Genomic DNA, 13,973 nt, shown 5'->3' with positions numbered 1-13,973 from the left:
TATATATATATAAAAATATATATATATATATATATATATATATATATATATGGTTATAGTGTATAAATGCTGATCTTTGGATATTTTATTCATCAAAGAATCCTGAAAAATCTACTCAACTGTTTTAAATATTGATAATAATAATAATAATAATAATAATAATAATAATAATAAAAATAAGACAGCAGTTATTTGAATTAGTAAAAATATATAAAATTTTGTACTGTTTTTGCACTAGAACAAAAAAAAAAAGCACTCTTGATGAGCAGAAGAGGCTTCTTTAAAAAGCATTATACATCTTCAAAAAAAAAAAAAAAACAGTCTGTGGTCTGTTCTGGTAGCTGCCCCGCCCTTCGAACCTACTGCCCGCATTCGAACCTTACAAAAGCATTGTTGAGCAATAGGCAGATGTGGGACTATTTAAAGAACGGGTAGCGGAGCCAACAAATGGGCTCCGGAGGACGTGCATACAGTCACTGCTCAAATCGCTTTTTTTCATTTATTTTTCTTTTCGACAATACATAAAGCACAGATTCGAGGCAGGTGGAAATCTGTGCTATATATATTCTCTCGTGCTCACACAAAGCAAAGGGGAATTCCGAATTTTACGAGGAAAGATTTCAGGCAGATCCAACCAGAAGGTGAGAGTTTGAATAGAAGTTGGAAATCCCTGTTTAGAATGTCATTTTACGTTCTTTTTGTCCCATGTTTCTCTAGTGTGGATGTTACGAGGGAAAACATACATTAACGTATCAGTTTTTCAACATTGGCCTTTAAGACATGGGATAAGAGGTGAATGTGAGTCTATTGTGAATGATATCTGAACGTGGAGGTGTATCATCCTCAGACTTTATGTCTTTCTTTACCTTTAGAGAACTAGTACTATTAGCTTACTCAAGTGTATTTTATGTCGTACATTGTCATGTATTAAAATATTCATATCATTTTGCAAATAGATTAATGCTATATTTTGTAATAAATAGTGCTCTTTAACCACTTATAACTTTAATTTTTTGACAAGCGACAATCTTCAACCATCAAACATTTCATTCTTAAAACAGAGGAAAAAATAAAAAAGAAAACAAAAAAATCACATAAAAATGAAAACTATACATATACACCCACTGTTTCATCATTCCAGATCTGTAATGTGTCCGATATGTTGTGTAACATAACAGACAGAAAGGACAAATAGTATAACTACTATATGACTCGCGTTACATTCAGAGGTGGAAAGTAACGAATTACAATTACTCGCGTTACTGTGACTGAGTAGCTTTTTGTGTACTTCTACTTTTTAAAGTAGTTTTTTAAAATCTGTAATTTTACTAAGTATATTTTTTGTTTGAAGTATTGTACTTCGTTACATTTCAAAACACATTAATTACTGAGTAAATAAAAGTAAATAATGGGCAGGAGAACAAACTGGTGCTAAAATCACAAGAAAGATGGAGACGGAAAAGACAGGTGTTATGCTGCAGACCCAGCTGAAAACTAAACCCCGTCTTATTCTGCTGATGTTGAGCTCAAAGGAAATTAAGTGAAACCCTGGCCATATTTAAGCTCTATTATTCAGTGTAAGCTGTGTTTGTCTAGAAAGACCAAACTAGCAGCTTATAAAATCTCGACATCAACCCTTCACAAGCATGAAGAGGTAAGGTAAATACTTACATCGTGGTATTTGTGGTTAAAATAAAGCTTTAACAGTTTAACAAAAGGTTTTGCACAAATTAGCCAAAAAACAGCTACTGGCTGTTTTAATGTCACATTTAAAGTATCTTCTGATTTTATTATTATTATTATTATTATTATTATTATTTTAATTTCAAATGAGTATTCAACATTTTATGTTTTATATATCAAAACATTATTTCTGCTTTTGGAACTGCAGGTTAAATGCATTCATGTCCTGCATTAAACTGTGTAAATACATTGAAATTGCCACTTCGATGAAAGCTTCTGTGTTTCCTCTGCATTGAAGAAAAAAATGAATTTTGTTGATAATGATTATTTTTTTTAATTATTCTAAATAACTGATTTCTTTAAAAACAACTGGTTTGAGATTTATAGGCCGATCCCAGGGGTGTCAAACTCACCTCAACAACAACACAAACACCATCAAAATTTCAAAATTATCATCTGTCCCACTTTTGCCTACCTCCCACTGTTAAAATGTAAATAAGTAATTTTTACTCCGAGTAGTTTTTAAATAAGATACTTTTTATTTTTACTACTCTGAGTACGTTTTCGGCAAGATACTTTTACTTTTACTTGAGTAGAAGTACTGGTACTTTACTTGTACTTAAGTAAAAATTTAATTACTGATGATGGTGTACTTTTTACTTGGTAGGAATATTTTAGTACTCTTTTCTGGATTACATTAAGGTCTTCTGGAGGGACTGCAGGGAATATTAGCTATCATTTTACAGAAGTGAGGGGGGACAGAATGTCCAATGTAATGCATTCCAGTTCTATTCTATTCTATTCTATTCTATTCTGCAGTGATTCTATTCTATTCTGCAGTGAGTGGTTCATTAAAGAAATAAAGTCAATCAAACTACGTATTGCAAACTAAACTGACGAGCATGTCATGACATAAGGAGACTTACAGTATGTCAGTAGAACAGTTAACATGCAGTAAACATTCAGTGTGTCATTTAGTTGAGTGTCCTTTAGGTTTGAGTACCATTTTTATTACCTTTTACAACTGTTTCTAACATTTTCTTTAATAATCACAATCTTTACTCTAATGTGAAGGGTTTTAATAATATATTAGTGAAAATAAAAATGTTTCTCCTTCCTCTGTAGCTATAGTAACAGTTTAAAAATTTGCCGTTAAGAATCTTACAGCAAGTTTTACGGCTTAGCGATATCAACGGCTCATTGGCTCTTTCGCCTTTTTAGGTCATAGATTCTCGACATGCCGTGTTTCGGTGATGTGTGTTTTGCACAACTTTAAAATCCTCGGAGTGGATCGGGATAGTATTTTCAGCATTTAACAACTTAAATTATGTCCTGCTCCTCGCACTACTGTTATATTCTGCTAGAAGGGACTGCAACTGGAAATGCATCGTCATTTGGATTATAACTGTGATACTGCTCTTTGACATCTGTAATAAATTATTATGATTAGGTTACATGTGTCTATCTGTTAATGCTTTCTCTTAAAGACTGTATACTTTATCCACTCACTCTTTATTGGTTGATTTGTTCTTTATAAAATAAATAGAAAAATCAATGCAATACATTTTTTTATTGCACAGTTACATGATTTGTGGGTTTTAAGTCTGATTTTCTATTCAGTTTAATTTACTTTATTGGCATAGTTTGTGTGTAAATTCCCAGACAGCAAGCAAGATCCCCAGCCTAGGCTGGCACAGTTTGCTGTCTGGGACCAAAGCCACAAAATGAATAATGGCGATTATAGTAATACGCAATCCAAAACATATAAAATATTAAGATTCTGCATTCCCAGACAGCAACATAGGCTACTGTTGGCTATATAAGGCTCAGATTTGGGGATTCTGGTTTACTTAAGGCTGAGAATTGGCACCAATAATAAAACCTGTTTTGGCCCAGTTCAGGGCCAGTTAAGGGTGATTAACTGGCTGAGATTCGGGATGGTTATGGCCCATGTGTGGCCCTTGTCTTTAATCCAGTTCTGGGCCACTTCAGGTTTTTCATCCTGTGTGGGATAGTAATTTACCATGGTTTTACTTCTTGTGACCACCTTCTTACTAATAGGCCTACTAATTATAAGAACTTCTCTCTTTAGATGTTTAGTTCTAATTAATGTTAATAGAAGTAAAATGTTGAATCAGTAAGAGCCCAATTAAAGATAAATATCAGTGTCTTATATAAATAATGTGTGTATTATATTTAAGTTCTTAAAGGGATAGCTCACCCAAAAATGAAAATAACCATTTACTCAACATCATGTCATTCCAAACCTGTATGAATTTCTTTCTACTGTGGAACATAAAAAAGAAGATGTTTTGAGAAATTCAAGACATTGTCCATACAGTAGAAATCAAGGGTAGAAGCAAAATGCTTTGGTAACATTCTACAAAATATCTTCTTTTGTGTTCCACAGAAGAAAGTAAATCATACAGGTTTGTAATCATACGAGGGTGAGGAAAGATGACAGAATCTATTAGAAGCAGGTCTAAATGTTTTCATTCTAGCTCAAAATCATTGCTTTACTGTCAAGTTCATTTCTATTTGACAAAAATACAATCCATTAAATCATTCACAGGGGAACTCGTGGGCTGGATATGTTCAGGGCCGAATTTGAACCCCAGTCCAGTCATTTGCAGGAAGTATAATTCACTTCCTAAATAATACAAACAGTGTATAAAAGCGTAAAATAAAACATTAAATTCAGATGAACATAAAAAAATAAAATAAAAAAAACTTTCAGTTCAGATATCTGTGAAGCACTTTTCAGAATGAATATAATTCCAAAGAAACATGTTGAAATGATAAAGAACTGTAATAATGCATCGATGTGCTGAACACCTGGAAGTCATGCTGCAGACTACTTGAAAAATAATCTGTCGATCAATTTTAGAGTGCACTGTATTGATATTACTAAATTACTACATGAATTACTAATATACCAACAACAATAAAATGTGGGGGTTTTTGTTTTTGTGGTGGTGGTGGGACGGGGGGTTGGGGGCGAGTTGGGGAAGCTGACTAGGTAATAGTAAACCACTTTTTTCTTTAGGACTACAGCACTGATGAAAAGCTCTATGTGATCACACTTGTCCAATGAAAAAGTGCAGGGGATGAGTTTTTGTCTACGTCCATGTCTGAGGCCATGAGAGCGTTGTGTCTCTGGGAATTGACAGCTTTTGAAAATGAATTTCTCTTTGTATTTGTGAATAGTTTAATTGTTTGGTAAGAGTGAGCAAAGAATCAGATCATTTTCATGATGTACTCATCAAGTATTTACTTCCACAGAACTGAAGAGGATTGCTAGCAGGTGGACTATACTGCTTTGAGAGATTTGAAGATTAGTCCGGGAATGAACGTCTGATATTACAAACAGTAATTTGGTGTTGTCCTCATGGAAATCTACAAAAGAATCTCATCTGGAAATCTCAGCAGGTATCTTTTTTTAATATATATATATATATACAGTAAGCTAACTCATGTACACTTTAAACTTTTACAAATAATTTGATGATCTTGTTGAAAGAGACCTTTACTTAATACAGTACATGTTTAGTTTATATGTAAGATGAACAGACTGAAGTGTAAACCTTTTTCACTCTTGAATCAAACCAAAGCATTGATCAATGCATGCATACACACAGCCCTGGTGTTTCATGCCTTACACCGGCCCACTTTAGGTCACGACTGACTAAAACCATCAAAATAAAACAATTAAACACTCAATATATAACTACACACTAGTAAATCACTCTATACATACATGTAACTCAATTTAATTTTATACAAATCCATCTAGTTTTATTATTATCCATTTTTTATCTATTATATTGGGCTTGCATATCTCCAACAACTGACCGCAGTCAAAAAGTTCTCAGAAATAATCACATTTGTTTTGCTTAACCTATTTATTTACTATTATTATAAAAATAATTTTAATGTCATACAAAAAAAATAAAAAATGTCATCAGCCGGAGTAAATTGTATTATTATAGAGTTGTGAGTGCACAAGTGTTGTAGTAGTAGGAGGTGAAAATACTGTGAAATTACATACAATGGCATGAAATTTAAAAGCATAACAACTGAAGGTCTATGAAACATCAGTCAATAGAGTGTTTTTTTTTTTAAATGGCACTTAAATTTTTGAACTAAAATAGAAATTCAAATGGATTGTGGATGCTGTTTTAAAGAAAGGACTCCACACCTGTGACAATATATATTTTTTAATCTCATGATGTCCTCACTAAACTAAAGCGTTAATCTCAGAGATATTATGCATTTATATCAGTGGATGTTTCTGTTGATGCAGCTCAGTCTGAGAAAAATTAATCATTTGTTTCTGTTTACACAGATGGAGTATTTTTTATTTTCTGCCTGTGTTTGTAATAGTAAATGAAGGTGAGTACTAAAATGAACAATTATTTGTAGTGCATACTTTTTTTAATAACTTCTCTGTTTTCAGTGTCTCTGCAGGAGACTGTTGTGGGTTTTACTGGAGACTCTGCTGTTTTAAATTGTTCTTCTAAAGAACGTCAAGACATAGATGTGCTCTGGACATTCAATTACACCCAGATTGTGTTTGACATTATTGATGGTCAAGTCTCTGTGGAAGAACAGGATCAACAGTACAAGAACAGAGTTGAAAGCTTCCCCGAGGAGTATAAGAGAGGAAACTTCTCCATCAAACTCAACAATCTTCAACACACTGATGCAGGAAAATACACGTGCTACATCATCAAGAAGGAATCAGTAATCAAGAGTGTTGAGCTTTTTATTAAAGGTGAGTAAAAGTGCATGATTGACAAAACATTTATATTTCAGTCTTTATTCTTTTGTATATCACATTTTCTTGTTTTTCCTCCAACATTTGTAAATCTTTTGTCTTCCAGAGAGATCAGAAAGACTCATCAATGAAGGAACAAACCCAAAACCAGAGATGATTGTAATGTTCGTTTGCATTCTATGCACTGGCATTATATTTTCATTGGTTGTAAGTTCATTCATCAATCATAATTAATATGTACTTCATATTGTAATTAAGTGACAGCTTCTAATTAAATACTGTAACATTGCTTTACAGAACTCTGTCACAGTGTGTTTTAAGGAGTTTTAGTCATCGCTCACTATGACTCGACGTCATCTGCACAGGCCCCTAGAAACATCTGCATATCATCTGTAGATATTAATTTGTTGTTTTTCACATCCTCATTAATCTGCATAGCCCATCTAAACCTTCTGCACAGTGGTGCAAATACCAGCATGCACTGAAAATGTTAAAGCTCTCTCTATTATAGATGACCTATAAAAAATACTGGTAAAAACCGGCAATATTATACATTTCTTTTTTTCGAATATCTTTATTGCTTTCAAATTGCTGTTTCTTTCAGTTTTGACTTATGTAAGGTTTTGAACTTAAGTATAAAAAAAAGAGAGTATGTAAACCTGTAAGTTGGCCTGTAGGTTTTAATGTCCGAGTTAAAAAGGAATTAATGTAATATGAAAGATGTAGTCACTGGATGCTTTTTGTGCCAAAGCATTGATAATAATGCACAGTTTAACCCACAAAGACTGTTGTTGCGCTCACTGTGTGAAGAGTTTTAAAAAAGTGACCTAAGTATTGAGAAATTAGTCCAGGAGACTGAAAAAACAAACAAACAAACAAACAAAAACTGTATGTAATGTGAGATAAAGCAGTGTACTGTATTGACAACAATAATAATACTAAAGCTGAAAAAAAAAAAAACAACATAAAACAAATCATCACAAAATACATGTCCTCACCAGAAACCATAGCCAGAACTCATTAATAGATGAACATTAAATCATTCTAAAACAGAAAATACTGTAATGTGCACTTATTCATTTAGCAGATGCTTTTATTTGAAATACAACAAGTGATTCATCATAAAGAGGCAAATAAAGTGCGCATAATACAAAGTTTCAGACATCATTTAGAAAATAACAAAATTAAAAAAAAAAGGGAAAGCATTAATGCACAGTCATAGTGCTCATGGGAGAGATTAGTTTTCAGCAGTCTTTTGAATATTGTCAGGGATAAGGCATTATGGATGGGGCTGTGAAGATCATTCCACCAGCAAGGAACAGTTTTCTGGAAAGTGATTGTGTGCCTCTCAATAACGTAACGCTGAACTGAATAAAAGTAAGTCCTACACTTACAGATATTAGGTTTCAGGAGGGAATATTGTCTCGTAAGAGTGAGTAGAAGTAGAAGAGTGCGCAGCCTGAGGCTGATCTGTATTCAAGCATTAATATTGTGAACATGTTGTGAGTCGCAACCGGTTGACAGTGTATAGAAATAAAGAGAGGTGTGATGTGGGCTATAAACTATCCCACCAGACCATTTATTATAATCCTATCATTTTATATTACTTACCTTTATATATTTACTCTATATTTGGCTACTTTTATATAACCTATCTTTCTATATTTTCTTTATATTCGTATAGACATGTATAGCTATGCTGTACTCTCTTTAGTTAGAGGTAAGAAAATATCTCCATTTGTCATTTCTCTCAGTATCTTTCTGCTGGCTGAAGAATTAGTATTTTGGATATATCACAATTATCATACAAAAGACTTAGGTCTGGTGAGACTTTATCTAGAAGTATTAAACTGTAAATTTTATGTTATTCTGCATGTTTTACACTAAAATTATGATATATATATATATATATATATATATATATATATATATATATATATATATATATATATATATATGCTAAATCTTATATATATATAATAAACTTACAGTTAACCAGTTTTTACAGTAGAACATTTCCTGTATAAAAAATAACAAACATGACAGGTTCATTGCTGTTGTGATCATGAGTCTCAGGCTGAATCTTGATTTCTGTCTGCAATACTCAGGAATCAACACACACACAGTATTTTTATCAGTATTATCTCATCAGTCTCTCTCTTTTTACTGAATGTGTATATGACAGAGAAGTGGTGTCCAGTCACCAGTTTTACTGTGTTTTCATGGTGTTATTCATTTTATAAAATGTATATGTAATTTTATATTTAGTGTTTTTAGCAGAGTGGGTGTAAACTTTTCAAGCACACCTGTGGAGGGAGCACTCATTTTAGCTTTATGAAAATGTTTTTGCACTACTTACAGAACAAATGTTTCAACATACTTGAGTAAGACACTCTCTTTACTTGGGTCACAATCACTGTGTAACACTTCTGATCTGTGTACCTCTCTGATAAAGAGTGACAAAGCTGTGGCCTTTGTGTAATATTATAATAAAATTTTAAAAATTTTTAAATCATTCATTCATTCTTTACTTTCTTAAGCAACAATACATTCCTTATTTACTAATATTATTAAACAAATTTTTACTTGCATTTTTTTTATTTATTTTGGTTTTACGCAATCACAGTTATTTATTTATTTTTTATCCGTGATTGCAATTTACCCTCCAAAGCAACAAAATAAGTTATTTATTTATTTTTTATCCGTGATTGCAATACATTTGGTGGGGATTTAATCCCCATAAGTGTGTGTTTCCAGCAGTTGTTTTCATCAGCTTGACATTGCTTTCCAAAGTGACTAAAGAGAATTTAATTTTACATTTTTTGCCTACAGTAATGTAGAGTTTTAGAGTCAAATATAAAGTTTTAATCAAATATAAAGGAGGAACTGTGCCTGCAATTTTGCAGACTTTGTTTAGGGATTTGGTAAAAGAGTTTCAGGTTTTTCTGTTTGTGATTTAAGATCCTGTTTTAATGTGGGACAAATTAGGAAAGTATGTAACACTGTAGCCTAAATCTATGCTTCTTTGGATTGTTTGGAGTTGAAGAGGCCTGTATCATACATAAAGTGGTCTCTTAGTGTCTCCAAGTGGTCTTTGTTGGTATCCCACCTTGACTTTTTACATATTATTAGTATAAAATTGTGTACAAATATAACTGTATACAATGCACTGTATTCATACATTGATAATCAGCTTGTTGTAATCAGCAGAATTGTATCAAACTAAATAAACTAAATATATTACCACATTTTGGCATTATTATTATTCAGGATTATATATTTATGTCAAATATATGCATTGCAAAACAGTAAGCCGTAAATGGAAATCACAAGTGATTGTTTTTTTGTTTTTGTTTTTTCTCACAAAAATATTTTTATTTTTATTCCATTATTCTGGAAATGAATAACTCATATTAATCACACTTGCACATAATGTATCAGTGTTTGTGTTGAGTCTTCAGTCTGTTCGAGACTCATAAGAAGCTTCTGTAGGTCTGTATCTTCAGGGCGTTGTGGGCGTTTCTTACTTCCATCAGCAAAAACCTTTCATAGGCCAAAGAATATATTAAGAATATTAAAAACTACTTAATGTACCTATGGGAAAATAGCATTATGATAATTGTACAAGTACATATCATGTTTTACATGTGGAGTCATGCTAATTGTAATAAGTCAGAATCCAACTCACCAAACATCCCAAAGACCAGAACAACACAGATCAGACCAAACACCAGAGAAACAGTCTGAATGGAGACAAAATCTAAATTACAAGATGATAATTAATAATCATTGATTGAAATTAATCAATTGGTTAATAAGGTAAATGATAAGATAAATGAATAAGGAAACTAATGAAATATTGAATAAATACAAATAATCAAAAAAGAGTTATATATTTTTATTTGAATATCAACTAACCAAACTACAGTGTGGTTTGGTTTCAGATGATGAAGAACATTGTGAATGCTAGAAGCTCACCAGATATATGGCTGAAAAGGAAAAAAGTTATGTCAGAAACTAATGATGAACACAAGGAGACGTGCAGAGAAGCATTGCTCATGGTGGATCATCATAATGCATTAATAATAAATGGCGCACGCAGTTAAAATAGTTTTGCCATTTATGTTCTCTTAAAGTATCATTTCTAAAAAATGAGTGAAAAAAGAAATTTATCAGGGGCACAAGGCAGGAAGCGACTCGAAAACAATGACAAAAAAATATCAATATAGAGATAAAAATCACAAGTTAATGCCTGTTTATTAGCCAGTGATGTTTATGTAGGCTAGTATTTTGAAATAGACGTTTTAGAACCTCCTAACTGACAACACTGACAACGTGAAACATTTTTGCTTGAGTTAACTGCTTATTTAATTTTACTTTATTTTCTTTAAAATAAAATAAATACGTTTCTGTAATGTTGTTTTAATATCAGTTACATAGCTGCTTGCTTTTAATTCACCAAAAAGTGTCTAAATGTCTTTTGAAAAACACCATATAGGACTATAATCTAGCAGTCATAAAATGGAATAATTAAGTTTAAGTATGTTATTTTCCACTGTACGTATGCACAAAATTAAAATGAAAGTTATGGGTATGCTAATTAGACTAACTAGCTAGATAGCTGGCTAACATGTACAAATAAATTACAAAACGTAGCCTTTATTTTGTTGCCTTTGTTGTCTGTAAGACTATTTTAGGCATTTCATATTGCTCATATTTCTCTTTGTTGTAATAAGTACTTGTCAGTATAGGCAAATTGCTTGTTTGTCTGTCTTTAATTATTACTCTTATTCTGACATTTGATTATTCTAGTTAACTCTTTACTTCATATTTACTCGTTCATTAGGAATCTGTCGCTCAGGGTGCCTCATGATAACTGTTCTACATGTGCCCCATGATCACAAACTCTCCAGTCTGATCATTATTCAGAGGTTATGACTAATACTATTTATTAGGTCGCCCATGCTTACCATTCTTTAAATAGTAGATCTGTTTAGTCCCCTACAGTTACCCATGTACAACTTAGTTAAAGCTTAAAACAATAATCAGCGCTTATGCTAGTACTATGAAATATGTTAATATTTCAACAGTATTTTTGTCTAGCCCCCAATAGTTAAAATAACTACGTGCAACTTGAATAAAACTCAAACAATAGTCAGCGGTTATGCTAGTACTATTTGCCTAGCCCCCGATAGTTAATATAACTACGTACAACTTAATTAAAGCTGAGACAATAACCAGCGGTTATGACCAGTACACTGAAAAAAACAATCAGTAAATTTACTTAATTTTTATTTGGCAAGTTTTTGCACGAGCATTTTTCAAGTAAATTTATTACATTTGGAAATTAAGTAAATCTACTTAACTAAATTAAGTAAAAATAAAAAAAACGAATAAGTTCATGTAACTTGACCTGTTAAATTTTATTGAGTAAATTTCACTTACAAATCTGATATAATTAAGTAAAATCAGTTGTTCTTTTTAAATACATTTACATGTTTTATGCAGTGCTGGTAATTAATTTAAATGTAATTTAATTTTTCTGTTATAATGTCACAAAATAATACCATGACAATGTGTAGTTAAGAGTCTTTTATTAGGAACAAATCATGCAAGAAATAGCCAGCACACAGAAACCTATGATGCTTAAGATCACTTTAAAATAGTTTAAACAGCTTAAGCAATAGTAAACATCCATGTTCAATGGCATATTAAACACATTACAACTCCAACATTAGCAGTTCTATGCATAGATATGAATGCTTATTAATCTCAGTATCAAAACATGACTAACAGACTGCAGTTACACATAAAACCTGTTAACTAAGCCCTGACCCCACCCCCAAACAAAGAAAAACTCTTGGCCAAGGGAATTTGGAAAAGTTTTTAAACTAATAAAAACCTGAAACAGAAATTCTAGAAATTTCTAAATGTAAAATTATTTTTTCAAAACAGTTTTTATCAAAGCGAGGGGTAAATAAGTTTCTCACTTCTGTCCCTTTCAACCAGTTTACAGCAAAGACAGCCGGCGAAGGACTGGATGCCGCGTGATAAATATTCTGCAATTAAGAAGAAGCAGACAGAAATAAATTGGTTAACAGCAAATTTTTAAACTAAAAGAAGTTTATTTAGTATTTGCATTCACATAATTAATTTCACATAATTAAAATTTGATGAAACGAATGAGGATTTTTTAAACACTACAGAACCAGTGGCTATCTTTGAGTTGTACTTTTTTGGGGGCTGTTCAGACGTTGTGCAGAAAGATCACACACAACTTGTGTAAAAAAAAAAAAAAAAAAAGGAAAAAGAAAAAAACTTAAACGAAAACATCATCACTATATTAAACCAAATCAAACTCATTAAAAACAGACTGCATCAATCACAGTTCACCTTGCCATTTTCTTTGCATTAAACTACGTTAATTTAGTTAATCGTGTCCATATTTTAATAATCTTTAACTCTTTTTATATTTAAAAGGGAACGAGTTATGGTAATTTACAAAGTGGACACGACTGAGTAAACAACCGATATAAAGTTGGTTCGATGTTTGACATTGGATATTAGACAGATATTCACCCGCGAAAAAAATCAATAAATTCTTAGTGGATGAGTATAATTGTATAAAAATGGCTTATCTGGAAAGCAATAGAACGTAGATCTGAACACACATACATCGAAGTTTTATTATTTTAATTCTCCTCGATTTGTTGCAACACATAAAAAGTTCTGGCGCGCCTAGCTAGCGCTAGGAGCCAGCTAGGGACCGTCTACAAAGTACATGAAAATGATAAAACAAAAAAATTTTACCACCGGAATGTTTTTTATAATTAACAAAAACAAGAGCAATTTGTGCTCCCCAAGGTCTTTGAAAGATCTAAAGACAAACACTTACAATGCTCACTTGAATTTAAATAAAAATATTGTAAACAAGATATGTGATAAGTAGTTATTATTATATTATTACTATTAATAAATATATTAATAAAAAAAAAACAACATTAAAAGCATTAGTAGTCCATAATCCAGGTGGTTATGCAGTAGGCTGATTCCAGGTCCTTTTTTTTTTTTTTTAGTTATAATTAACAGTAGTATGAGACCAAATAAGTACACGCTATTGAAATTAAAACCAATAAAGAAATTAATTTAAAATAATACACTCTCCTGTATCAACCTCATGGTGCGTGTCTTCTTACTGTTTTCATAAGAAGATTTTTTTATATTTGTTTTAAGGTCGCGAAGAACTATAAACAGAAACTCGCTCGGTATAAAGATTAACAAAGAAGAACAACGGCTGAGGCAAAAGAAAAGAAAGAGTTGTTGTTGCAGTGCGTCGACTTGCGCTACACCTTTTATAAATTGATTTATGGACCACGACAGTTTTATTACACAACTTCAATGGTAACGCAGTGTCTTGTTACAGGAATTAGGGCTAGACAACATTTGATGGTAAGAAGGGTGTTCAGCCAAAGAACGACGAACAGAAACCACACTATTGAAAATGAAAACCATT

The 13,973-nt window shown here is 31.9% G+C and overlaps 2 protein-coding genes across 2 annotated transcripts in view; both read left to right on the top strand.

The window, feature by feature from the left end:
• Positions 1-13,973, top strand: part of LOC109095006 (CD276 antigen homolog) — a 467,477-nt gene that overhangs the window by 84,833 nt on the left and 368,671 nt on the right. The gene's annotated exons all lie outside the window — the stretch shown is intronic.
• LOC122141686 (V-set domain-containing T-cell activation inhibitor 1-like) lies at positions 5,011-7,010 on the top strand. Its single transcript, XM_042749644.1, has 5 exons — positions 5,011-5,112; positions 6,029-6,075; positions 6,140-6,457; positions 6,567-6,667; positions 6,758-7,010. The coding sequence occupies exons 1-5, from the start codon at positions 5,072-5,074 to the stop codon at positions 6,788-6,790; spliced, it is 540 nt and encodes a 179-aa protein (XP_042605578.1). The 5' UTR covers positions 5,011-5,071; the 3' UTR covers positions 6,791-7,010.

The sequence above is a fragment of the Cyprinus carpio genome, chromosome B22 (genome assembly GCF_018340385.1).
Source record: "Cyprinus carpio isolate SPL01 chromosome B22, ASM1834038v1, whole genome shotgun sequence".
Lineage (NCBI taxonomy): Eukaryota > Metazoa > Chordata > Actinopteri > Cypriniformes > Cyprinidae > Cyprinus > Cyprinus carpio.
Note: the sequence above shows the minus strand (reverse complement) of the source record. Positions and strands in the feature narration are given on the sequence as shown.

Coding starts and splice junctions, on each gene's coding strand:
- LOC122141686 (XM_042749644.1), top strand. CDS start 5,072: ATGGAAATCTACAAAAGAATCTCATCTGGAAATCTCAGCAG. Junction 6,076..6,139: donor GTTTGTAATAGTAAATGAAG/GTGAGTACTAAA, acceptor CTCTGTTTTCAG/TGTCTCTGCAGGAGACTGTT. Junction 6,668..6,757: donor GCATTATATTTTCATTGGTT/GTAAGTTCATTC, acceptor ATTGCTTTACAG/AACTCTGTCACAGTGTGTTT.